The 26,869-nt window shown below is 38.9% G+C and overlaps 1 protein-coding gene across 1 annotated transcript in view; it reads right to left on the reverse strand.

Moving 5' to 3' along the window:
- The window catches only part of LOC118934881 (uncharacterized), a 63,244-nt gene that overhangs the window by 8,617 nt on the left and 27,758 nt on the right, over positions 1–26,869 (reverse strand). The window contains 5 exon segments of the mRNA XM_057488353.1: positions 16,563–16,642; positions 17,695–17,809; positions 17,990–18,158; positions 18,339–18,485; positions 22,831–23,001. Of these exon segments, the coding sequence (XP_057344336.1) occupies positions 16,563–16,642; positions 17,695–17,809; positions 17,990–18,158; positions 18,339–18,485; positions 22,831–23,001 (682 nt within the window).

A 26,869-nucleotide genomic window follows, 5' to 3' on the forward strand; every position in this document is an offset into this window, starting at 1 on the left:
ACCCCTATTCTTTCCGAGTCTTCTCTAAGCTAGCATGCCAGCTGCTCCTTGAGAAGGCTGCTCCAGAAAGCTGCCTCTGGATGGGGCGGTACGTGACACAACCAGCAGGTTCCATGCTCATGGGGCTGCTCCTGTACCTCTGCTCACTGTGCAGTGAGTCCCAGGCTCAAATGCTTTGCTCTGTGAGATTCTATGTCTGTGGTGCAAGCATCCGATAACCCCAGACAGTGTTGCGGCTGAGGCTTTGCAGGCAGGAAAGGCAAACTCATACCTGGAATATTCATTCCTGGGGGATGAACCAGTGGCTTTTCCAATGGAAGGGGCCTGATGTGCTCAACCAACCAGGTACCAAGTAGCCATTGGTCTCCTCAAGAAGTAGTGCCCTATCAAGGACACAGCGTTGATCTCTGTTGCTGACAAGTTGAATATTCAGAGGCAGCAGTATTTAGATGGGTCTTGGGATGTGAACCAAAACAATGTCGTCTCTCTTTGCCACCATAGCCATTCCACTGATGTACCTGTCATGCCAGTTCTGGGCTGGTGACCAATTGCTAGACTGTCAGAAGTACACTGACGTTCCTGTGAGGTGTTCCCGTTACTTTCACTTGCACTGCTCTGATAACTAATGATGTTGAGCATCTCTTCGCCTGTACATTAGCTGTTTGTTTTCCTCTTCTGTAAATTGCTTTTCCATGCACATTGCTTGTTTTTCTATTGCGTTCTCTACCATCTTCTTATAAATCTACAAAAACCTCATAGAATTGAGATAATAATCTCAGGTTAATTTTAATTTTTTATTTTTTTATTAAGGTATTATTGACATACACTCTTATGAAGGTTTTACATGAAAAAACAATGTGTTTACTACATTTACCCATATTATCATGTCCCCACCCATACCCCAATGCAGTTACTGTCCATCAGTGTAGTAAGATGCCACAGATTCACTGTTTGCCTTCTCTTGTGCTACACTGTTTTCCCCATGACCCCCCACACCATGAGCACTAAACATAATACCCCTCCATCCCCTTCTCCCTCCCTCCCCACCCACCCTCCCACACCACTCCCCTTTGGTAACAACTAATCCCTTCTTGCAGTCTCTGAGTCTGCTGCTATTTTGTTCCTTCAGTTTTGCTTCATTGTTATACTCCACAAATGAGGGAAATAATTTGGCACTCGTCTTTCTCCTCCTGGCTTATTTCACTGAGCATAATATCCTCCAGCTCCATCCATGTTGTTGCAAATGGTAGGATTTCTTTCTTTCTTATGGCTGAATAGTATTCCATTGTGTATAAGTACCACTTGTTCTTTATCCATTCATCTACTGATGGACACTTAGGTTGCTCCCATATCTTGGCTATTGTAAACAGTGCTGGAATAAACATAGGGGTGCATATGTCTTTGAGTCTGAGCAGTTGTATTCTTTGGGTAAATTCCAAGGAGTGGCATTCCCAGGTCAAATGGTATTTCTATTTTTAGTTTTTTGAGGAACCCCAATATTGCTTTCCACAATGGTTGAACTAGCTTACATTCTTACCAGCTGTGTAGTAGTGTTCCCCTTTCCCTGCATCCTTGCCAGCATTTGTTTTTCTTAGTGTTTTTGATGCTGTTCCATCCTTACTGGTAGGAGGTGATATCTCATTGTGGTTTTAATTTGCATTTCCCTGATGATTAGTGATGTGGAACATTTTTTCGTGTGTTTGTTGGCCATCTGAATTTCTTCTTTGGAGAATTATCTGTTCATATCCTCTGCCCATTTTTAATAGGGTTATTTGCTTTTTGGGTACTGAGGTGTGTGAGTTCTTTAAATATTTTGGATGTTAACCCCTTGTCGGATATGTCATTTACAAATTTATTCTCCCATACTGTAGGATGTCCTTTTGTTCTGTTGATGGTGTCGTTTGTTGTAGAGAAACTTTTTAGCTTGATGTAGTCCCATGTGTTCATTTTTGCTTTTGTTTCCCTTGCTCGAGGAGATGCGTTCAGGAAGAAGTTGCTCATGCTTATATTCAGGAGGTTTTTGCCTATGCTGTCTTCTAAGAGTTTTATGGTTTCATGACTTACATTCAGGTCTTCGATCCATTTCGAGTTTGCTTTTGTATATGGGGTTAAAAAATAATCCAGTTTCATTCTCTTGCATGTAGCTGTCCAGTTTTGCCAATACTGAAGAGGCTGTCATTTCCCCATTGTATGTCCATGGCTCCTTTACCATATATTAATTGACCATATATGTTTGGGTTTATATCAGGGCTCTCTAGTCTGTTCCATTGGTCTATGATTCTGTTCTTGTCCAGTACCAAATTGTCTTGATTATGGTGGCTTTGTAGTGGTGCTTGAAGTTGGGGAGCATAATTCCCCTCAGCTTTATTCTTCCTTCTCAGAATTGCTTTGGCTATTTGGGGTCTTTGGTGGTTCAATATGAATTTTTGAACTATTTGTTCCAGTTCATTGAAGAATGCTATTGGTAATTTGATAGGGATTGCATAGAATCTGTATATTGCTTTGGACAGGATGGCCATTTTGACAATATTAATTCTGCCTAGCCAAGAACATAGGATGAGTTTCCATTTGTTAGTGTCCTCTTTAATTTCTTTTAAGAGTGTTTTGTAGTTTTCAGCGTATAGGTCTTTCACTTCCTTGGTTAGGTTTATTCTTTTTGATGAAATTGTGAATGGAATTGTTTTCCTGATTTCTCTTTCTGCTACTTCATCATTAGTGTATAGGAATGCAACACATTTCTGGGTATTAATTTTGTATCCCGCAACTTTGCTGAACTCAGATATTAGTTCTAGTAGTTTTGGAGTGGATTCTTCAGGGATTCTTATGTACAATATCATGTCATCTGCAAAGACGGACAGTTTATCTTCTTCCTTGCCAATCTGGATGCCTTTTATTTCTTTGTGTTGTCTGATTTCTGTGGCTAGGACCTCCAGTACTATGTTGAATAGAAGTGGGGAGAGTGGGCATCCTTGTCTTGTTCCTGATAGTGGTGCATAAGTTGACGGCAAGACTGGAGGCATAGATCTGAGAGTCCTCAGCACAAAGAGTGCATCCTGTGAGAGGGGGCTGGGTCTCCAACCGCCACTGCGAGTATAGGGAGAGAAGACAGACAGGACTGTATCTTCATGAAGACCCACTATTTGGGCAGGCGTAAGGGAAAAGACAAAGAAGCTTTGGTCAGAGGGGGCTGGGGCAGAGAGTGGTTAAGAGAGATAGGGTCTGGAAGGAAAAAAAATCCATTGGATTGAGCAGTCAGGAAGGAGCCATTTCTCAAAAGCTGAGTGCAGAGGAGGAGAAAGAGAAGTGGTAGGCCCAGCCCACAAACAACCCTGTCATTTGCTTGCAGTTCCTGCATGTAGAAGAACGAGAGATGGGGAGCCCATACACAGGATCTGAAGCCCTAAAGAAAGGTCCTTTGTTCATTAAGAAGGTGGACATCAACCAGGGCTCCAAGGCCCCACACCAGGGAGAGGGCCCTGCTGATTTGCCAGGGACGCCTGCTTCTGATACCAGGGACGCCTCCAGGAGTGCCACGACAGCCACCAATGCCACCACTGTTGTCACTAAACCAACACCCCAGGAGGCAGGCCCAGAGCCCAAAGGCAAGGACAGTGCCAAAGGGTTCTGTGGGCCCGTGGTGGAGAAGAGGAGTTCATCCACCGTCTTCCTGACTGTCCCAGGCCTTCACTCTCCAGGGCCCATCCAGTCACCCAGACCTGTGAAATGCCCTGCTTCCCCATTCGCATGGCCACCCAAGAGGCTGGCCCACAGCATATCCTCATTCAACTCTCTGGCCGCCTCCTGCTTTGACCTGACAGACACCAGCCTCAACAATGAGTATGCACGTCTCTGCTTAATCTTTTCTACAATCACTTGCATGAAAAATACCTCCCTGGATGGAAAAGTAGATGTGAGCTTACATTTCTGTGCACGTTCTGGCTCTCACATAATGACTTCATGAGAGGCAGCACTGCGTGGCAGGAAGAGCAGGCACACACCAGACAGGTGGTGTGGCTTTAACTACATGCCAACCGTAAAACAGAGGCTATATTCTGGTTGGTATGTTCATTACAGCAGAAGCATTTCCTGAGTTCTAAAGGATACTGGGATGGTATGGAAAGCTCAGAATGTGGAAGTCTGTGATCCACGGCTGCCATTTATTAAGTGGTCACTGTGGGCTTTAGATGTTGTTTCAATTTGATCTTCATGATAACCCTACAAGGCAGAACTCACTATCATAAAGGTCGAAAACTCACCCAAGGTCCCACAGGTAATCACGGAATAAAGGCAGACCCACTCCAGGGTTCAAGTCTTCCTTCCATGAGGTAGGATAATTATATATACATGCTGGATGGAACTGACTTCTGACTGAAAGGAACCTTACTGAGAATCATTAACCCACATGTCTCTAGGTTCCTCAAGCAGGGCATGCTTCTGGCTTGGGCGTGTGGGGTGAGGCCAACACTTAGCACATAAGAGAAGTGACAGGCCCTTTCTTTACAGAGGCGGGGAGCTCAGGCAGCAGGGGCTGGGCGAGATTCAGTTCACTATGCGCTACGTGTGTCTGCGGCGCTGCCTCAGTGTGCTCATCAATGGCTACAGGTAAAGGGAAGCTGGGGCCAGGACAGGTCCCTGGGGAGCCATAGGTGGACAGAAATCAGAGTGGGGGCACTTGGAACAATGGCAGAGGCGGGCAGCCCTAAGGTAGATAAGTCACACACAGGGAAGGAGGGAGGTTGGAAGGCCTGCACGCTGTGAGCACCAAGGTCCTCAGTGGTGCTGACAGGCTCCAAAGCCAAGGACTGCTTAGACAACCTCTGCAGAACTGGACTGGCTAGGAGCCAGTGCACTTTCTCAAGTGGGAAGCTCCAACTACCTTTACATATAAAGTACATGCTCTGCTGCAGACTTTGAAAAACCCATTCTTAAAACCATGCATCTGATGTTTTGTCCTCCAAATTCTGGAGACTTGCTTTTTTAATTACCAGACTACAGGGCATTTTATCCTCAAGGCCATCTATAACTGAATGGCTAGTACAGTTTTCTCTGAATGAGTTTTTTTCAGTGTTTTAAAACCAGGGGCCTTTTTTCTTTAATATTTTTGAAACCAAATCAGAAACCTGATGCCCTGTACCAGCAGTGGAGCTGATCCCTACATCCGTGTCTACCTGCTGCCAGACAGGAAGTGGGCATGTCGTAAGAAGACCTCAGTGACACGGAAGACCTGGAGCCCCTATTTGATGAGACATAAGTGGGCCCGTTGGCCTGCCTAGAGTGCCTCATGCATGTGAGTATTTGCTGAGTACCTGTTGTGTGCCTGGTAGCCTGCTAGATGCTGAGAAGGGCTAGAGTTGAACAGGACCATGTGGTCTTTGCCTTCATGAACCTTCTATACCTTAGTAAGAGAAAAGGACTGCCAGAGCAGTTTAGCTAAAGAGCTACCCACGTTTCTTTCCCCTGGGTGTGGCTAAAGTGTTCCCGCTTATGAAATGTCCTATACTCTTTCTCTTTAAATGAAACCTCTATCAATAAAAGGATTTGGATCTGGTCAAACATGTATTCTTTGAATCTGCTTTAAAAGCAACAGTTAAAAATAAATATACATTGAACCTAAGGATCTAAAATTTCCTCCAAAGCTCCAGTCTTCCCTTATGCAACAAAGCATAGGGGGCAGATAATATGTTTCCTATATATTTACTTTTACCAGTGAGATTAATACTTCCATGTGTGTTTTTGTTGCTGATTAGTGCCCTTTTTAAGGCCAGTTTGGTGATGATGAACTCCTTTGGCTTGTCTGGAAAATTTTCTCTCTTCTTCAGTACTGAGTGAGAACTTTGCCAGGTAGAGTATTCTTGGTTGGAAGTCTTCTTCTTTCAGCACCTTGCAGTCCTAAGGGAGTGGCAATGTATATTCAAAGTTTCTGCTCATAGTCCTAAAGGGGTTCCTTATACATAACAAGCTCTTTTTGTTGTTGATTTTAAGATTCTCTTATCTTTAACTTTTGATATTTTAATTATAATGTGTCTTGATGTGGGTTATACATTCACAGGAGGCCTCGGGTAGAGGTTGCCAAGTCTGCCCTTCAGATAATCCAGGCATAACTTTCTGTTAGAATTTTGAGAGAAAGAATTACTAACAGATTAGGTTTGTCGTAGAAGTCAAATGTCTCCTTCCTGTGTCCCCATATAACAATTTTGGCATCCTTCAATAACTGTGCCAGAGCTCTTTTTGAGGGCAAAACCTCCTACTTGTGTGGCTCTAGAATATAGGATGGTATCTGGCAAAGTGTTCAATAAATACTGAGGGAACAAATTCTCTCTCCTCCACACCCTTTCTTAATATTGATGACCCCAATGTGTAGTTATTGAAGGGACATATTAGTTCTTAGACATAGCTAAAGATGACTCAGGACACCTCTCTTAAAATGAGTTGTTATTGACCAAGATAAGAGGAAATCAAAATTATTAGGTATCGTATCTTCCTAGGCTAGTTAGAGATGTCTTTTCTTAGGATCCTGAAGCAGAAGGAAGCAGTGATGAGATTCTGACTTCAGTACTTTGAGGTCAAACCAAAACCAAGAATATTTGTGATAACACTTGCTACCAAAGACCCATTAAAAACAAGAAATGTGATTAGAGTGTCTATCAGTCATACCCCAAGGACATGAATAGACAAGCCAATGTAAGCTATCTGTTTCATCTGCCACCTATGCTTTGTTGCAGAAGGGAAGACAGGCGTAAAAATTTGGAACTTTGGAAGAAATTTTAGGCCTATAGGTTCAAGGTATGTTTATACTGTTGCTCTTAAACCAGATTCAGAAAAAACATATTTGACCAGTTTCAAATCCTTTTATTGCTAAACAGGCTTCATTTAGAGAGAAACAATACAGGACAATTTCTAAGTAGTTATAGTGCTTAATTATTTATAAATATACTGGTTAATCACTTATAAAGCTAGTATGAAATTTAAAAGACAAAAGAAATAAAAATAATTATAACTACAGTAATTAGTTATGGGATACACCAGATGAAAAGATATAAAAGTGAAATTAAAATATAAAACTTGAGTTGGGGAGTAAAAATGTGGAACTTCGGAATGTGTTAAAACTTAAGTTCTCAACTTAAGCCTACATATAACAACTTTTAAGCCTACCTTAATGGTAACCACAAAGCAAAAACCCACAGCAGGTACAAAAAAGATAAAGAAATCTAAGCATACTACACAAAAGAAGAAAACAAAAGAAGAAAGAACAGAGAGGAACTACAAAGCAGCCAGAAAACAATTAACTAAATGGCAATAAGAAAATACCTATCAATAATTACTTTAAATGTAAATAGACTAGAATTTCCAATCAAAAGGCAAAGAGTGGCTGCATGAAAAAAAAAAAGACCCATCCATCTATATAAGAGACTTCATACAGACTGAGAGTGAAGGGATGGAAAAAGATAGTCCCTGAAAATGGAAACCAAAAGAAAGCTGGGGTAGCTTTAGACAAAATGGACTTTAAACCAAATAAGAAACAAGGACATTACATAATGATGAAAGAATCAATCCAACAAGAGGATACAACATTTATAAATACTTATGCACCCAACATAGGAGTACCTAAATATATAAAGTAAATACTAACAGACCTAAAGGAAGAAATAGAAAACAATACCATAACTGTAGGGGACTTTAATACCCTACTTACGTCAATGGATAGACCATACATAAAATCAATCAGGAAACAGTGGCTTTGAATGACACATTAGAGCAAGGGACTTATTCTATACAGAACATCCCAATAAAAAGCAAAAGGATATACATTCTTCACTAGTGCACATGGAACATTCTCCAGGGTAAATTACATGCAGGCCACAGAACAATTCAAAATAAATTTAAGAAGATTGAAATCCTATCAAGCATCTTCTCCGACCATAGGATATAAGCCTAGGAAATCAAGAAGAAAAACAGAAACTTTACAAAGCTTACCAAAAGTTTGGGATGCAGCAAAAACAGTTCTAAGAAGAAAGTGCATAGTTATGAATGCCTATATCAATGAACAAGAAATAGCAAATAAACAACCCAACTATACACCTCAAGGAATTAAAGAACAAAGAAAGCCAAAGTTACCAGCAGGAATAACAAAATCAGAGCAGAAATAAATGAAGTAGACTAAATAGGAAAGATCAATAACGGTACAAGCTGATTCTTTGGAAAGATGAAATTGACAAGCCTTTAGCTAGATAAAAAGAGGACACAAAATCAGAAATGAAATAGCAGATATTACCATTGGCACCACAGAAATACAAAGGATTTTAGAGCCTGCTATGAAAACTTAAATTCCAACAAATTGGGTAACATAAAAGAAATGGATAAATTTCTAGGAACATATAATCTTTCAAGACTGAATCCAGAAAAAACAGAAAATCTGAATAGACCAGTTACTTGTAGCAAAATTAAATCAGGAATCAAAAAACTCCCAACAAACAAAATCCAGGACCAGATGGCTTCACAGGTGAATTCTACCAAATATTTAAATGTGTTAATACCTATCCTTTTCAAACTCTTCCAAAAAATAGAAAAGGAGGGAACACTTCCAAACACATTTAATGAGGCTAGTTTTACCCTGATAACAAGAAAAGTACACAACAACAACAAAAAAATCACAGGCCAATATCCCTGATGAACATACAAGCAAAACTCCTAAACAAAATATTAGCAAACCAAATTCAATAACATTAAAAGGATCATATGCCAAAATCAAGTGGGATTTACTCCAGGGATGCACAGATGGTTCAACGTCTGAAAGCCCATTAGTTTGAAACACACACCATGTTAACAAAACAAAGGATAAAAATCATGATCATCTCAATAAATGTAGAAAAAGCATTTGACAAAATTCAACATTCGTTTATGATAAAAACTATTAATTAAGTGGGTATGAGGAAACGTACCTCAACATAATAAAAGCCATATATGATAAAACCACACCTAACATACTGAAAAGTGAAAAGCTGAAATCTTTTCCTCCTAGGCCAGAAACATGATAAGGATGCCCACTTTCCTCACTTTTTATCCCAACACTGTACTGGAAGTCCTTGCCAAACCAATTAGGCAAGAAAAAGAAAAGGCATTCAGTTAAAAAAGGAAGTATAACTATCAGTATTTGAAGAAGACATGGTATCATATACAGAAAACCCTAAAGATACCATCAAAAAACTGTTAGAACTAATCAACAAATTCAGTAAAGTTGCAAGATACAAAATCAATATGCAAAAATCTGTGTTTATATACACTAAAAATGACCTAACAGAAATGGAAAGAACAAAATGGGGAGGAAAAATGGCAGAGCAGGAAGGCAAGATGGAAACCTCCTCCCACACACAAACCAAGGAAGAAACTAAAACAAATACAACTAACCCTGAAAACAACCTGAAGACTGCAGAACAGACGACCTACACCTGGTGAGAAAAGACGACACACAGAAAACTGGAAAGTGGCAGAGTGATGACTGAGCAGGATGGAAACTCTTCCCATGTCCCCCATCCCAGCCCACAGGTGAGAGGAAGAGGAGTAGAGTAGGGAGGGGACAAAGGGGATTGGCACTCAGGAACTCCACACACCCGGCCCTGGAGATCTGCCCAGGGAATAAAAGTCCACATTGCATTGGGTTTTGATGATTAGTGGGGCTGGGCATCAAGGACAGTTGGAACACTCTGGGAGGCTGAGACTCCAGCTACCTGTGGAGGACAAACACACCACGTTGGTCCTGCTGAGAACCAACACAGCTTGTAAGATTTGTGAGCAGCAGGAAGGGTATTAAACAGGCAAGGGCTGGATGAAGCTCTCTCCATAGGAGGAAGGGCAGGAGGATGATACCTCCTCAGCCCTCCTTTGGCCCAACAGGTTGGGCATCCTCAGGAGCCCCAGATGCTCCATCCCCCTTGCTGGTGGCTCAGCCCAAGGCACTTCCCTATGCACCTCTGGCACAAGAGCCCACTTGGCCCAGCAGCATCAGACTTTGCTGCCTGGCAGGCAGAGGGAGGCTTTCCCAGCTTTCTCAGGCCAGTCTCAGCCCAATTGGACACCTAGAGAAGCCACCTCCAAGCACCCCTCCCTCCCCGTAGGCAGCCAAACCTGGTGCTGCACACCTTGCCAATGGCAGGAGGGTGCCCATGTGACTTGTTGCAGCACAACTTTCCACCTTCACATGCCTGCAAACCCTCCTGCTGCACAACCACCCCACCCACAATGATTCCAGCAGAAGCCACTGCTCTGATTAGAGAGAGTGTCAGCTGAGGTACACTGCCTGTCACAGCAGAACGATAAGCCACTGCCAGCAGAGAGAAAGAAAAGGTGGCCTTGCCCATTGCCCATACACAGCAACTGGAGCTCCAGAGCAAAGGAAAACCAGGACAGTAAAGAGTCTTGAGCTTCTGGGCACCACAGATGCCGCCTTCATAAAGCCATTACTCTCTAAACCAAGAAGCACAGCACATCCATCTAATACAAAGGAAGAAACAGAGACACCCTGACAAAATAAGGAGGCAGAGGAATATGTTCCAAACAAAACTACAGGATAAAACACCAGAAATAGGGCTAAATGAACAGAGATGATCGATTTCTTCTTGACAAAGATTTCAAAGTAAATGTTATAAATATGCTCACTGATATGCGGAAAAGTATTGATGATCTCAGGGAGGACCTTCAAAGAGTAACTGAAATGAAATATATGATGGAGGGAATAATAGACCGCTGCAAGTAGAGGGGTCAATCAATGAAATGGAAATTAGAACAAGAACACAACAAACTAGAAAAACAGAAAAAAATTTCTAGGAATGAAAGAATGATAAGACAGCTCTGTGACCAATTCAAATGAAACAATATTTGCATGATAGAGGTACCACAAGAAGAAGAAGAGAGACAAAGGGATAGAAAGTCTGAGGTAATAATTGTTGAAAACTTCCCTAATGTAGGGATGGAAATAGACACTCAGGTCATGAAAGCGCAGACAGCCCCTAACTAAAGGAACCCCAGGAAGACAATACCAAGACATATAATAATTAAAGTGAGAGATTAAGAATAATGAGAGAGTACTGAAAGCAGCCAGAAAAAAGAAAATATTACTTATAAGGGAAATCCCATTAGGCTATCAGCAGACTTGTCAGCAGAAACTTTACAGGCCAGAAGGGAGTGTCATGAAATGTTTAATGTATGGACACAGAACGACCTTCAATCTACAGTCCTCTACCCAGCAAGATTATCATTCAAATTTAAAGGACAGATTAAACATTTTCCAGATAAATGAAGGCTCAAGGAATTTATAACCACTATACCAGCATTATACAATATGCTAAAGGGACTGCTGTAGATGAAAATGCTCCTAAGGCTAAATAAATTTCACTAGTGAAAATAAACCCACAGTAAAGGTAGTAGACCAATTACTTAATAAGCAAGCACAAAATTAAAACCAAAGTGATAAAGCCAACTATATACAAAATCCGTCAAGGGATACACAAAAAGTGCACATTATGACATCTAATACATTAAGCGTGGAGGAAGAAGTAAAAGAAGAAAACAAAGTACCTTTAGATTGTGTTTGAAAATGAGCAATCAACAACTTAATACAGATTGTTTATACAGTCAAGAGGCTATCCTTGAACTTTATGGTAACCATAAACCTAAGCCTATAATAGATACAAAAATTTAAAAAACAGAAATCCAATCAACACTAAAGAAAACCATCAAATAACAAGAGTATAAGAGAGGAAGAAAGGAACAGAGAGGAATCATAAAAACAACCAGAGAACAATAAAATGGCATTAAGTACATACCTATCAATAATTACCTTAAATGTAAATGGACTGAATGCACTAATCAAAAGACACAGAGTGGCATAATGGATAAAGAAACAAGACCCATCTATATGCTGCTGACAAGAGACTCATTTAAGATCCAAAGTCATACACAGACTAAAAGTGAAGGGATGGAAAAAGATATTTCATGCAAATAATAGGAAGAAAAAAGCAGGAGTAGCATTACTTAGACAAAACAGAACTGTTAATAAATGCAACAACATGAAAAATCTCAAAATAATTTTGGTGAGTGAAAGAAGTCAGACAAAAAATAGGACAACATTGTATGACTCCATTTATATAAAATCTCATAAAATACAAAGTCATATATAGGGACAGAAAGGAGATCAGTTGTTGCCTGGGGGTGGGAGTGGGTGGGAAGGGATTACCAAGGGCAAAGACTTTTGGAATCATGGTATATTTATTATTTTGATTGTGGTGATGGTTTTGCAGGTGTGTATGTATATTAGAATTTATCAAATTATGTACTTTAATTATGTATTATCTAATATATGTAAATTATACATCAATAAAATGCAAAAAACCACCAAGAGCTAAACAATACTTTTTACTTATATTTTAAATAATTAAAACTAGATAAGAGTAGATCTGATATAGAGAGGGCCTTTAGTTCTTCAAACAAGTGGCACTGCCCTCTCAGTGGCCCTCCAAAAAACTTCTAGGCCTCTGAGGAAGTTTGAAAACCTGTTTTATACTGAGTTACAACAGGCTCTTAAACTAGCTGACAAAATTCAGATTAATATAATTTTTTCTTCCTTTCAAATATTGTTAGATTTCTAAACTGTCTCTAACAATTTTTTGGAGTAATCTAATCAACTCAGGGTATTTACATTATTGAATATCCAAATACTTTTTCCACACAGCCCTCAAAGACACAAAATGTTCTTTCACAGATTGTGGGCTAGTGTTTAGAAATGAATTTCAGGCCAACAAAACAAAGCATTTTAAATCTAGAAAGAACGTGCAGTATTATCTTATCTCCTCCCTGAGGTCCCAATTCCAAGGATCGGATGCTTACTCTCCATCCCACCATGCTGCTTCCTGGAAATTCTATATGACAGCAAACAAAAATAAATGAAAAACCTTCCTAGGCCTGCTGCTTATAAAAGGGGAGATATGGGGGAGCAGTGGTAATCCAAAGTGGCTTGTACTCAGACATGAGGCAAAATACTGGTACCTTAAGAAAATCAGGCTGAATATTGAGACTAGAGAGGAAATGAAGGCAGCAAGAAAAATACTCTCACGTAAAAAAATAAAAATACCGCAAAGATGAACCAGTTGTTCAAAGAAGGTTCAGCCTTGTAAGAGAATATAGCTCATTATTTGTGAGTAATACAAATAAGTCACTAAGGACACTTACATCTGGAAATTCTTTACAAAAATTTTATTTACGAGCTCATGCCTTTATAAAAGTACATTACATCAAGATTGCAAAAGAAAAAAAAAGACACTTTTAATGAGAGACCTCTATCTACTCATCTCTTTCACCTCATAATTCATTTCCTACCCTAACACAATGATAAAACATTTTTTGTTTCTTCCTGCTTTGAAGGGGCAAGTGCCATGAGGGATACTGTAAATCGTATGTGCCACTGCCTTGCCAGGAAAGCAACAGCTTCCTGCTAAGGCTGGACGTAAGAAAGCCATTGGTATTCCTTGCTCCCAAAACCAGAGAGGTCACTAAACACGGAAATTAAACACAGCCTTTCTATTACTTGCCTATTTCTCCTTGAGTTTCTCTTTCACTCATACACTATACTTTAAAACAATCTTAAAACTTTAAGCACTCAAGAATTGCTTAAGAAATAATGAAAGGATCTAAAGTTAACTTTCCACTTTAACTTAGCAACTCTTTTCTATATAAGAACCTTATAAAAATTTTATGCATGGAGAAGGACCCAATACTAAGAAGGGGCTGAATCCTGTATAAATACATTTATAACCCTTGTCTCAAATTAAGATCAATCCTATGAAATTCTTAGAATGTTAAGAATGCAATTTACACAGTAAAATGATTTGATTGCTATCAGTATGATAGAATGTTTAATTTCTTTACTGCAGGTACAATGGCATCCAAGTCATCAATCTCTGTAATAGAAAAACAAGAATAATAGAAGAGCTTCATCTTATGATAAGCTCAGATGAATTGAGAATCTCTATGCAACGGAAGCTCTAACACAAAAGCAACAACACTAGTGCTTTCACACACGGGAAAACTTTCCCCAACAGTGGTCACAATGTATCACTGATGCAGATGCAGATGCTTTACAGGGCATCTATTTGTAAAAGCTACCACATACCCACAAGCAACCTTTGATTCTAATATTAATCTCATTAGCAGTGTGTGCTCTTATTAACAGACTCTACTGGCCACATTTATGATATGTTACTGCTTCTTTAAATCTGTAATTATACAGATAATTACATGATGAAATCCCAGGTAGATGTTCTTTCTCTCCTGGGTCCCCATCTCAGGACTTAGGGATTTCTTCTCTTGGAACACAGTCTTATCCTCAATTCTCCTGGAAAGCTTTCCCTAGTACGATCACTCTGAGGTCTACCTTTTAGGATGAAACTTACCTACCTAATAAAGGGTGTGAGGTTTCTCAAAGTACAAATCTCAGATGCAATGTATTACAGAGTTTACCAAATAAGCCAGCTCAGGTGTTTCTTGATCAGGTTCTTCCTGAGTCTGACCTCTCTTCCTAAGAGCAACCTCTTCCAACCAGCTTAAGTTGGAGTTCACTGTCTGAAAGCTCCTGGCCACGAAGAAGCAAGGTCCTTCCTCCTGTTATCTAGACTCCAGCCCTGCTTGAAAGGTAAGCCCCAGTGGCAGGCTGTCTTGATTCTCACCAGTTTTTTCTAGATTATTCTATTCATTCCTTTTACATAAAACATGCTTCTTTGGATTCTACCTCTTTCCCCTCCATGTTTAGCTAAAGTTTGGTTGTTCTTGCTTCAGCCTAAACACATGTCTAAGCTATTTAAGCTCCTAACTGCAGTCAGAATACTTGTCTGGATCTACTTACAAAACATCAAGAAATAGGAAAGGAAAAAATGTAAGTAAATCTACAACAGAGAATTTGGTTCACACTTTATATCATGGTAAGATATAAGATCAAGCTATTTCCTGATACCCATTCTGAAATCACACCTGTCTTCTCACTAACTAAGAAACCTGCTTTACAAATCAACCTCACAGAGAAGGATCTTAGCTGAGATGAGAATTTTCACAGCTAATCACACCTCTTATATGAGAAAAATAAACTCCTTCTCTGTATCTGGTATACAGTACACCACTCTGTAGTTTCAGATGCTTGATATGATATCTATTAATAATAAAAAATGTTTGCCAAATAGATTTAACTTTCCCAACGTTAAGTATAACATTTAACTCCAGAATTTCAATTGTGACAAAAATACTGAGCTCCTCAGCAGGGAGTCTTTCAGCATTTCCTGAAGCAAATGGTCCCACATGACCAGGCTGAGTACCGTGATATTTGAGAGGAAGTTTCTATAGAAGGATTCTGAAATAAGTGGTACTAGTATACCTATTAAAGTGTTTATTAATGACAAGAACCTCACTGTTTAATTGCTACTCCAGAGCAAGTAAAACCATATTACTCCATGAAACTTATTATTCTATTCTATGTATTCTCTTTGGGATTCAAGGAACACATTTCTGCAATTTCTTGTTTTATCTTAAGTTTAACTTTCAGATTACATTTACCCTTGCTATGATCTTTACAACACATGAGCAGGTCTCAAGCATGCACGCTCACTATCTCTCTGGTTTCCAGTCTACATAAAACAGGCCACAAAAGTTCCTTTATATTCAGTAGGTTATACATTCTAGTCAAATGTTTCATTTATTCATCTTCTTACCAAATTTTAACTTAGTCATTTCTTTATATTCTATTAAACCTCATTTCCTCTTCTAATTTAACTTTTTATATCAAAGAGCCAGTCTTTTAAAAAGTTTTTTTCAAATGAGGTATATATATAAAAAAAGAATTCATTATTGAATAAATTACTTTATAAAATGTAATAGTAAGAGAAATTATTTTTATAGCCATATATAACCACACACAAAATAAATCTGGACTTGGGTCCTTTTTTGACTAAGACTCCTCATCAAATTACATTTTTTCCCTGTAAGAGATGTTAGTACTAATGAAGCTCTCAAACTGACAGAGATCCATGTATCTCCCTTCTACAGATTTATAAATTTATCTCTTCCTTTCTACAGATGTTTATTTTACTTCTTATCACCTGAGAAGGAAATAATTTAATTTGTATATTTAGAAAAATACAAGTAGGTAGGTACTATCTTTAAAAAAAAGAGGAGGGGGGAGTAAAAACACCTTTCCAGATCATAAATTCTACCATGATTTCTCATTAGGTAATGACAGAGTCAGGTAAACTTGAGCCAAGATAAAGTAATGCCACGTCTCACTTAAGATTTTAAAGCAAAGGCAGCCCCTAACTCCTTAAAGGATATGTGTGTCTTTGTTCCATAGACTAATCCCAACCAAGTCTAACTGCAAGTTAGGAGTGTGTTTCCAGAACTATTAGCAGTTTCTAGCTATTTTCCACCAACCACTCTAGGTAAAACGAATCCAGAAACTAAGTAACACTTCTCCCTCAAACCCACTGACATCTTAAGATGTGAAATTAAACCACCACCAACAGAAATCTTACCTAAGATTTCAAGTAGATCACTAGTGAATGCCTGAAATGCTGGGAAAAATTCTTCATGTTCTTCCAATTTCTTGATAATCCTTTAAAAAAAATGCAGAGTTTATACTGAATTTCCAACTTAAGGTTCTTTCATCTATTGAAAATAGAACATTTTCAAAACTGAAAATTTTCCTGCTAATTTAAATATAAATTTAATAATCATTTACTGCAATCCTTGCTTTTTGAGCTCTTTATTCATCTAATATTACTTTTCTAAAAAAAACTTAGTATCACTGTAAATATCTGTTCTGAAGTTAAATTTACATAACATGCTTAACATGGGAAACTTTTCATTTAGCTAGAGGATTCTTAAGAGACCATGCTTTTATAACATTTTCTAAAAATAATTGGCTTTTATATCCAGTATTCGATTAAACATAAGAATAAGTTCCAGTAATCAATAAACCTGTGGGAAGGAGAAAAAGACCAATAGTGAGATATATGTTCCTTTTTAAATCATCAAGAATGAAACACTGAAGTGTCAGATTAGGGTAAGGGTTCTTCTTGGAGAACTTGCAGAACACAAGTGGTATATGTGGTGTATTTGGTATAAGTGAATAGGTGGTATATGTATGTATTTCCCTCTCTCTATGTTGCAGTATATATAAAATTGAGGGAGAGAGAAGGAAGGGTTGTGTTAAGAAGAGCTATAATGTTTCAGTATTTTAAAAAACATCAGGTTTTATGTTAGAGATTCCTAGCTTTTTAAATAATCCTTAACATTTATATTCTAATGAAATAATAGCTATACCATCAGTGATTATTCAGTGGTCTATTTTAGAGTACTAAAAAGAAGACTTGTTTATATATTCTGAACTCACATGAAGTTGCTCACAACTATGCAATTTCCCCTGGGAACAGGCCATAGCAATAATGCTGGAGTCCTGAATTACCTTACGTGAACTTTATAAGCCCTACAATCTATTTTTATCTTGAAAATACTTAGCCTTCTCTCCATCCCTAAAGTAAGAGATTATTTTAGAATGTCAAGTTACTTAAAAGAAGCTATTCCGAACAGAAAAGGCAAATAACTTCAGAATTTGACCATGCCAAGAATTCCGGATGATACTCTGCAAACTTTCAAAATAAATACCTTTGGAGGTCTTCAGGCCCCAAATCCTGCATGACCTGTGCATTCATATCCTCATTAATCAGCCTACACAATTTTCCAACTGTGCTCACCAGCACACACAATGAGGATGATCTATCTATAAAAGAGAAATCAAAGGATAAGACATTTTAAAAGACAATTTTCAAAACCATTAAAGCATGTGCTTTTTCCTTCAGTTATTCTCAATTCTTTTACTTAAAAAGTTTTTTACCTACTTTTTGTTAATTTACTAGGAATAATTTTTAAGTGGGGGCCAAAAATGACAAAGGATCCTCACCTAATCCTAAGAGTTCTTGGAGGTTTCTCACAGCATTGTTCACTTCTCCAAGCCTAGTGTAAACTTCATTCATTCGGGGATACACTCCATTTAAAGAAGGCACATCAAATAATTTTTGGAAATGAGAAACAATAGCTTGCAGAGTTCGAAAGTTTGGCATATTGCTATCCTGGCAAAAGAGAAGGAGAAAAAGAAAGATCATATCTTAAAATAATCCCAAACATTTAATAAAAACTTTAAAAAGAGAAATAGAGTCCTAGCAGAACAAATATCAATATTCATTTCATTATCAGTTTTTAAGAAAAGATTATGTTAAAATGTGCACATTTACATAAGTATTAAATATTACCTTTTCCTTATTTTCAACTTCTTCTAACATGGTGTCTACTATAAATAATAGATCCTCAACTTTGATACCTTCATTTTCATCCTGTTTCCTTAAATTATGCCAAGGCACCAGTTCTGCAGATAGTATTTTCAAGGACTTATATAAATCCTTCATAACAAAAGAAACAAAATGGTATTATAGACTTTAAACATAGTTTCCATGATGTTAATAAAATATAATTATCCACACTGATTTAATATATGTTAACCACATCAATATTTTTTCAAATTTTATTATCAGTTTAGAAAAAGTCTGTTAAAATAGTTTTCTCCATGTAAATATACACCTTACAAAAAACATATATTGATTATCATGAATCTGGGTGTTTTAAGTAATTATATGTTATTTAAGTAATTATTTTGAATTTCTGATGGATAAAAAATAAATTTATCCTTTACATTTTAGCCTTGAATTTTTTTACAACAGGCCCATTGAGATATAATTCATATACCATAAAATTTACCCTCTTTAAGTGTACAATTCAGTAGTTTTAACATCTTTAACAGGAAATTGCAACCATCACCATTATCCAATTTTAGAACATTTTCATCACCCACCAAAAAAACCCCATACCACCTTGTGGTAATTCTCTATTCTCCCCTGTTCCCAGCCCCTGGTAACTACTAATCTATGTTCTGTTTCAGTGGATTTGCCTATTCTGGGCATGTCTCATAGAATGGAATCATATAATATGTGGCCTTTGGGACTGGCTCCTTTCATTTAGGATTATGTCTTCAAGATTCATCCATGTTATAGCATGCATCTCCAGACAGGTATTTAATTTGAAAGGATGCCTAAATTAATTCTACTTAATCTTCTTAACAGCTTACTTAGTGTTCTTGGCCTAGACATGCTGGCCTTACCTATTTTAAACTGTGCACAAGGGTCAAGGCTACTGGATATTTAGAACTCTAAGACAGGCCAACTGATAAACAATTATTTACTGAGCATCTACAATGTGCATGGCACAGTGGTTGGCCCTTTAGAACAATGCTGTCCAAAAGAAATTTAAGTCACAGTAATTTTAGATTGTCCACAGCAGCAGACTCACAGTCACTGAGAAGTGACTGGTGGTTGCCATGGGGGAAGGGTCAAGGTTGGTGGGTGGGGAGAGTGAGGTGGACAAAGGGGCACAAAAATTGTCAATCATAATGTAAACTGGTCATGGGCATAGTAGTACAGCATGGAGAATATAGTCAATGATTCTGTAACATCTTCCTATGTTGACAGGTAGTGACTGCACTAGTGGGGGTGAGGATTTAATAATATGGCTAACTGTAGGGCCACTGTATTGTATACTTGAAACCAATATAAGATTGTATATCGATATTTCAATTAAAAAGAATTTTTAGATTGTCTACTAGCCACATTTAAAACAAAAAAAAACAGGTGAAAATGACTTCCCTCATTTGTGGAGTACAGCAACAAAGCAAAACTGAAGGAACAAAACAGCAGCAGACTCACAGAACCCAAGAATGGACTAGTGGTTACCAAAGGGAAGGGGATGGGGAGGGAGGGAGAAGGGGATTAAGGGGCATTATGATTAGCACACATAATGTAGGGGGGTCATGGAGAAGACAGTATAGCCTGGAGAAGACAAGTAATGACTCTATAGGATCTTACTATGCTGATGGACAGTGCCTGCAATGGGGTATGTAGGGGGGACTTGATAATGGGGGGAATGTTGTAAAAACCTTCATAATATTATATATCAATGAAACTTAATAAAAAAAAGAAACAGGTGACATTAACTTTAATTAACATAGTTTAACCCAATATATCCAGAATAACATTTTAATACATAATCAGTATTTTTTATTTTTTCCATGCTAAGTCTTCTAGATCTGGTGTGTATTTTATAGCACTAGCCACATTTCAGGTGATCAAAAGCTGCATGTATTAGTGAAACTCTAAAATACACAAAGAAGTACAGGAGGTTATTTTTCAACTTCTTATTTTTGTCCTCCACTTCTTAAACCATCTCCAATTAATGCCCAGTTCTCACACATTGATATTTCTCACCTTTCACTCCAGAAGAAGGCAATTACCTATCTTAACAATTCAAGGGAAGATATTCAGTGTCAAATCAATGTTTTAAAGAATAAGTGCCACCAGAATTTGAAAAAAGAAAAAAAAAGTCAGAAGTTGCTGCATAATGAATGGTACCTTCATTAACCAATGCTCCATCAACAAGGTGCAATTATAAAGAAATGGTCTACAGTCAAAAGCACACCAAATATACATTTTGCTTGAGAATAAAGTATTACAAGGGTAAGAAAAAAGGTGTTCTGCTCTACTTAGCAATGACAGGATGACTGTAGCACAGTCAGTCAAACAAATCCAGAAAATCTGAAGGAAGGCCTCCTAAGTTCATCTCTCCTCAGTTGTGGGATGTACAAAGAAGTACAGCCAGGTCTTATCTGACTCTGTATGGCTGGCCTCTGGAGCAGGAGAGAGTCGAGAAGCTGAGGCATACAACAGCGTACAGGGCTTGGAAAGCAACAGTGTCTGTAGCTCACCTTTCCTGGCGAGGTGCGTGGGAAAGACAGGAAGAAGGAGGCAGATAGCGCTCTACGCTTTTCCCATCCTCCTTTTAAGCAAAATCTAACCTCAGAAAAAAGCTCATCTGAGAAGACAGCTATCCCAAACTTGGAGGCTGCTACAGTATAGAAAACGTTTCGTATAAGGAGGCCTCAAAGTAGCTCATGTGTTTCTCAATTTGGATCCAGATTCTGTAGTGTAAGGTAAGTATCTGGAACACTGTCTAAATGGCAAAGCCACTAAATTCCTCTTGGGGGTCCCCAGAATATTCTAACTGTAAAGTTAACTCTCCTTGTCTCCTAGCAGGAAAACTGTACAGTACCATGAGGGCACCACCACTGTACAGCTTTTCTAGGGTCAGGAGTACAAGTCAGCTGCGTTACTCACTTGGCACTGTCATCGTGGGCTCTCTATTTTTATGGCATTCATTTCTTCTAACAATATCTTGAATGGTTAAATTTTATTTCATATTTTTCATATGTTTTGTCTCTCCAATTAGTCTGAATCTTGTGTTCACCTTTTCTGATATCTCCCACAACGCCACGAACATAGTAAATAATCAATAACTACCCATTTATTTGATTCTGCCCTTTGCCTCCTTTTCTTGTCTAGTCTTTTCCCTTCTCTTGGGAAGGCTGGGGCATGTTCTAGCCCATCTCCCCTGAAGAGAAAAGTGGAGTTAGCACTATTTCCTCCTGTTGGGAAAACCCCATGGCAAGCAATGATCGGAAAAATGCCATGATTTACATAATTAACCACTGATGATTTCACCCTCTCCTGAGATATGAACTGGAGAAACACAGGCCTTTAAAATAGGTATATTAATCCAACACTGTCACTCTGTAAAAATATTTTTTTATTTTATAGCTCTGAGCCTTATATAAAAAGGAAAGGAGAAATCAGGCTGAATGTGAAGATTCTTTCATCAGTTACAAGTATGTTTTCATTAAAAAAATTTTTTAAATTCATATCCTCTTCTCCATTTTGTTGTCTTGGAATGTGTGATTCTGCTTCATTCTTTTGACAAATATTGAGCACTCATTATGTATTTGGGAGGTTCCTTGGGACACATTAGAGAACAAAAAAGACCAACAGGGAACTGACACATTCTTACACACCTCCTGCATCACTTACACCTCATGCAATAAGGCTGCTGTCTGTCGACAAATTTTGTTACTGAGTCACACTGTCCACCTTCATGAACAGAGGCAGTGAAATATGTATCAGCTACTGAAAAATCTCAAGTTTAAAGGTAACAGACATTAATTACTCCTGACTTTAGCAATTCACCTTTCAGTGACCGACTCAAGGAAAACTGAAAAGACTTGGACGTTATGTAATAACACACAGTAACTTCCTAAGAAAAGCTTTCCTCTTCCAGGGACGGGCAGGAGGGGTAAGAGTAGCACTGGCTGCTGTCAGACTAATGTGTGCTCTAGAGAATACACAGGCGGGAACAAGTGCAGTTCTGAAAGAAGGAGAGTAATTGAAAATATGAACAAAGGAAAATACATGCCCAATTAAAATGGAATGAAGGATGACATCACATCTGCAGAGCAAGGAGTAAGGGCTGGGAAAATCTGTAGTGTGGGGACACCAAAAAGAGGGTGAACAGGGAAGGAAGGGCCTCAGAAGGGCAAAATGCATCCACTATGGATTTTCAACAAGGCAATGGACCTAAAAATATGTCGTGTTGGTAGAACTCTACAAGAGGCAAAGCTTATAGTAATGACAAGATCAACTGGATAGTACTCCAAACAAATAGGTAAGCAGCAAGATTCAAGTTTTAGATAGGCTAAGCCTTTTCAGCTTAACAGTTCAAAGAAACCAAAAAATTAAGGCGAGTCCTATTTGTAATGCCCACAGGCTCCAATATATTTTCAAAGCATGTAAAGAATATTCAACCCCTTACCTTTAGGGAAGTCAGTTGATCTGCCCACAATTCTATTATAGGAACAAGATGCTCAAATCCACAATCTTGAACAAGATCTTTATTAAAATGTTGAACACTTCCTTTGCTCTGTTTATAAATTATTACCGGAGCTCTTGGATTGTGAATAACTGAATTAATGCTACTCAGCACCTTTAAAAAAAGATGGTGTTTTTAGTTGAAATGTTTATCACAGTCCTGTCAAAGTGATATATGTTAAAGGAGCACTGTATACAACAGTGTAACATCATTTTCAGAGTTAATTTTAGGCAGTAAGAAGATCTTTAATAAGGCTGACACATCTAATGTTTTGGAAGTACAACAATTTCATCAATGTGATAAACATGTAAGTACTAAAGAGAATGACAGAGGAGGGGCGGAAGATGGCGGCGTGAGTAGAGCAGCGGAAATCTCCTCCCAAAACAACATATATCTATGAAAATATAACAAAGACAACCCTTCCTAGAATAAAGACCAGAGGACACAGGACAATATCCAGACCACATCCACACCTGAGAGAACCCAGCGCCTCGCGAAGGGGGTAAGATACAAGCCCCGGCCCCGCGGGAGCCGAGCACCCCTCCCCCCAACTCCCGGCAGGAGAAGAGCAGGCAGAGCAGGAGGGAGACGGAGCCCAGGGCTGCCGAACACCCAGCCCCAGCCATCCGGGCCAGAGTGCAGGGCCCTCGATACTGGGAAAACAGGGCAGCAAGAACAGTGAGCAGGCACTGGAGGCTGGGCGACAAAGGACATAAGAAAACCGCGCGACCATCTTTTTTTTTTTTGCTTTTTTGCTGCTTTGTTTTGGCGAGCGCTTTTTGGAAGTCTTAAAGGGACAGGGACCCCAATACTAGGGAAACAGGGCAGAAAGACCGGTGAGCAGAGGCCTGAGGCTGGCACCGGAGAATAAAGAAAAACGAACGACCACCTTTTTTTTTTTTAATTAAAAAAAATTTTTTTTTTTTTTAATTAAAAAAATTTTTTTTCTTGTTTGTTTTTGTGGTCGTTGTTTTCTTTTGGCGGGTGCTTTTTGGAAGTCTTAAAGGGGCAGGGCGGGTCACTTAATCCAGAGGTAGGGAATCCGGGATCTCTGGGCACCCTAACCCCTGGACTGCAGGTAGCAGGCAGGCCCCTTACGGAGATAAATAGCCTCCCAGCAGCTCCTGCTCCAACGCGACTCCACCATTTTGGAGTAGCTGCCCGAGCCAGGCCACGACCACAGCAACAGCGGAGATTAACTCCATAGCAGCCGGGCAGGAAGCAGAAACCCTGTCTGCGCGCAGCTGCGCAGCACAAGCCACTAGAGGCCGCTGTTCTCCCAGGAGAGGAGGGCCACAAACCAACAAGAAAGGAAGTCCTTCCAGCCGTCACTCGTCCCAGTTCTGCAGACTATTCCTATCACCATGAAAAGGCAAAGCTACAGGCAGACAAAGATCACAGAGACAACACCAGAGAAGGAGACAGACCTAACCAGTCTTCCTGACAAAGAATTCAAAATAAGAATCATAAACATGCTGACAGAGATGCAGAGAAATACGCAAGAAAAATGGGATGAAGTCCGGAAAGAGATCACAGATGCCAGAAAGGAGATCGCAGAAATGAAACAAACTCGGGAAGGGTTTATAAGCAGAATGGATAGAATGCAAGAGGCCATTGATGGAATTGAAATCAGAGAACAGGAACGCATAGAAGCTGACATAGAGAGAGACAAAAGGATCTCCAGGAATGAAACAATATTAAGAGAACTGTGTGACCAATCCAAAAGGAACAATATCCGTATTATAGGGGTCCCAGAAGAAGAAGAGAGAGGAAAAGAGATGGAAAGTATCTTAGAAGAAATAATTGCTGAAAACTTCCCCACACTGGGGGAGGAAGTAATCGAACAGACCACGGAAATACACAGAACCCCCAACAGAAAGGATCCAAGAAGGGTAACACCAAGACACATAATAATTAAAATGGCAAAGATCAAGGACAAGGAAAGAGTGTTAAAGGCAGCTAGAGAGAAAAAGTTCACCTATAAAGGGAAACCCATCAGGCTAACGTCAGATTTCTCAACAGAAACCCTACAGGCCAGAAGAGAATGGCATGATATATTTAATACAATGAAACAGAAGGGCCTTGAACCAAGGATACTGTATCCAGCATGACTATCATTCAAATATGACGGTGGGATTAAACAATTCCCAGATAAACAAAAGCTGAGGGAATTTGCTTTCCACAAACCACCTCTACAGAACATCTTACAGGGACTGCTCTAGATGGGAGCACTCCTAGAAGGAGCACAGCACAAAATACCCAACATATGAAGAATCGAGGAGGAGGAACAAGAAGGGAGAGAAGAAAAGAATCTCCAGACAGTGTATATAACAGCTCAATAAGCGAGCTAAGTTAGGCAGTAAGATACTAAAGAGGCTAACCTTGAACCTTTGGTAACCACGAATTTAAAGCCTGCAATGGCAATAAGTACATATCTTTCAATAGTCACCCTAAATGTTAATGGGTTGAATGCACCAATCAAAAGACACAGAGTAACAGAATGGATAAAAAAGCAAGACCCATCTATATGCTGCTTACAAGAAACTCACCTCAAACCCAAAGACATGTACAGACTAAAAGTCAAGGGATGGAAAAACATATTTCAAGCAAACAACAGTGAGAAGAAAGCAGGGGTTGCAGTACTAATATCAGACAAAATAGACTTCAAAACAAAGAAAGTAACAAGAGATAAAGAAGGACACTACATAATGATAAAGGGCTCAGTCAAACAAGAGGATATAACCATTCTAAATATATATGCACCCAACACAGGAGGACCAGCATATGTGAAACAAATACTAACAGAACTAAAGGGGGAAATAGACTGCAATGCATTCATTCTAGGAGACTTCAACACACCACTCACCGCAAAGGATAGATCCACTGGGCAGAAAATAAGTAAGGACACGGAAGCACTGAACAACACAGTAGAGCAGATGGACCTAATAGACATCTATAGAACTCTACATCCAAAAGCAGCGGGATATACATTCTTCTCAAGTGCACATGGAACATTCTCCAGAATAGACCACATACTAGGCCACAAAAAGAGCCTCAGAAAATTCCAAAAGATTGAAATCCTACCAACCAACTTTTCAGACCACAAAGGCATAAAACTAGAAATAAACTGTACAAAGAAAGCAAAGAGGCTCACAAACACATGGAGGCTTAACAACACGCTCCTAAATAATCAATGGATCAATGAGCAAATCAAAATGGAGATCCAGCAATATATGGAAACAAATGACAACAACAACACTAAGCCCAAACTTCTGTGGGACACAGCAAAAGCAGTCTTAAGAGGAAAGTATATAGCAATAAAAGCATATTTAAAAAAGGAAGAGCAATCCCAAATGAATGGTCTAATGTCACAATTATCGAAATTGGAAAAAGAAGAACAGATGAGGCCTAAGGTCAGCAGAAGGAGGGACATAATAAAGATCAGAGAAGAAATAAATAAAATTGAGAAGAATAAAACAATAGCAAAAATCAATGAAACCAAGAGCTGGTTCTTCGAGAAAATAAACAAAATAGATAAGCCTCTAGCCAGACTTATTAAGAAGAAAAGAGAGTCAACACAAATCAACAGTATCAGAAACGAGAAAGGAAAAATCACGACGGACCCCACGGAAATGCAAAGAATTATTGGAGAATACTATGAAAACCTATATGCTAACAAGCTGGGAAACCTAGGAGAAATGGACAACTTCCTAGAAAAATATAACCTTCCAAGATTGACCCAGGAAGAAACAGAAAATCTAAACAGACCAATTACCAGCAACGAAATTGAAGCGGTAATCAAAAAACTACCAAAGAACAAAACCCCCGGGCCAGATGGATTTACCTCGGAATTTTATCAGACATACAGGGAAGACATAATACCCATTCTCCTTAAAGTTTTCCAAAAAATAGAGGAGGAGGGGATACTCCCAAACTCATTCTATGAAGCTAACATCACCCTAATACCAAAACCAGGAAAAGA

Source organism: Manis pentadactyla, chromosome 1 (genome assembly GCF_030020395.1).
Source record: "Manis pentadactyla isolate mManPen7 chromosome 1, mManPen7.hap1, whole genome shotgun sequence".
Classification (NCBI taxonomy): domain Eukaryota; kingdom Metazoa; phylum Chordata; class Mammalia; order Pholidota; family Manidae; genus Manis; species Manis pentadactyla.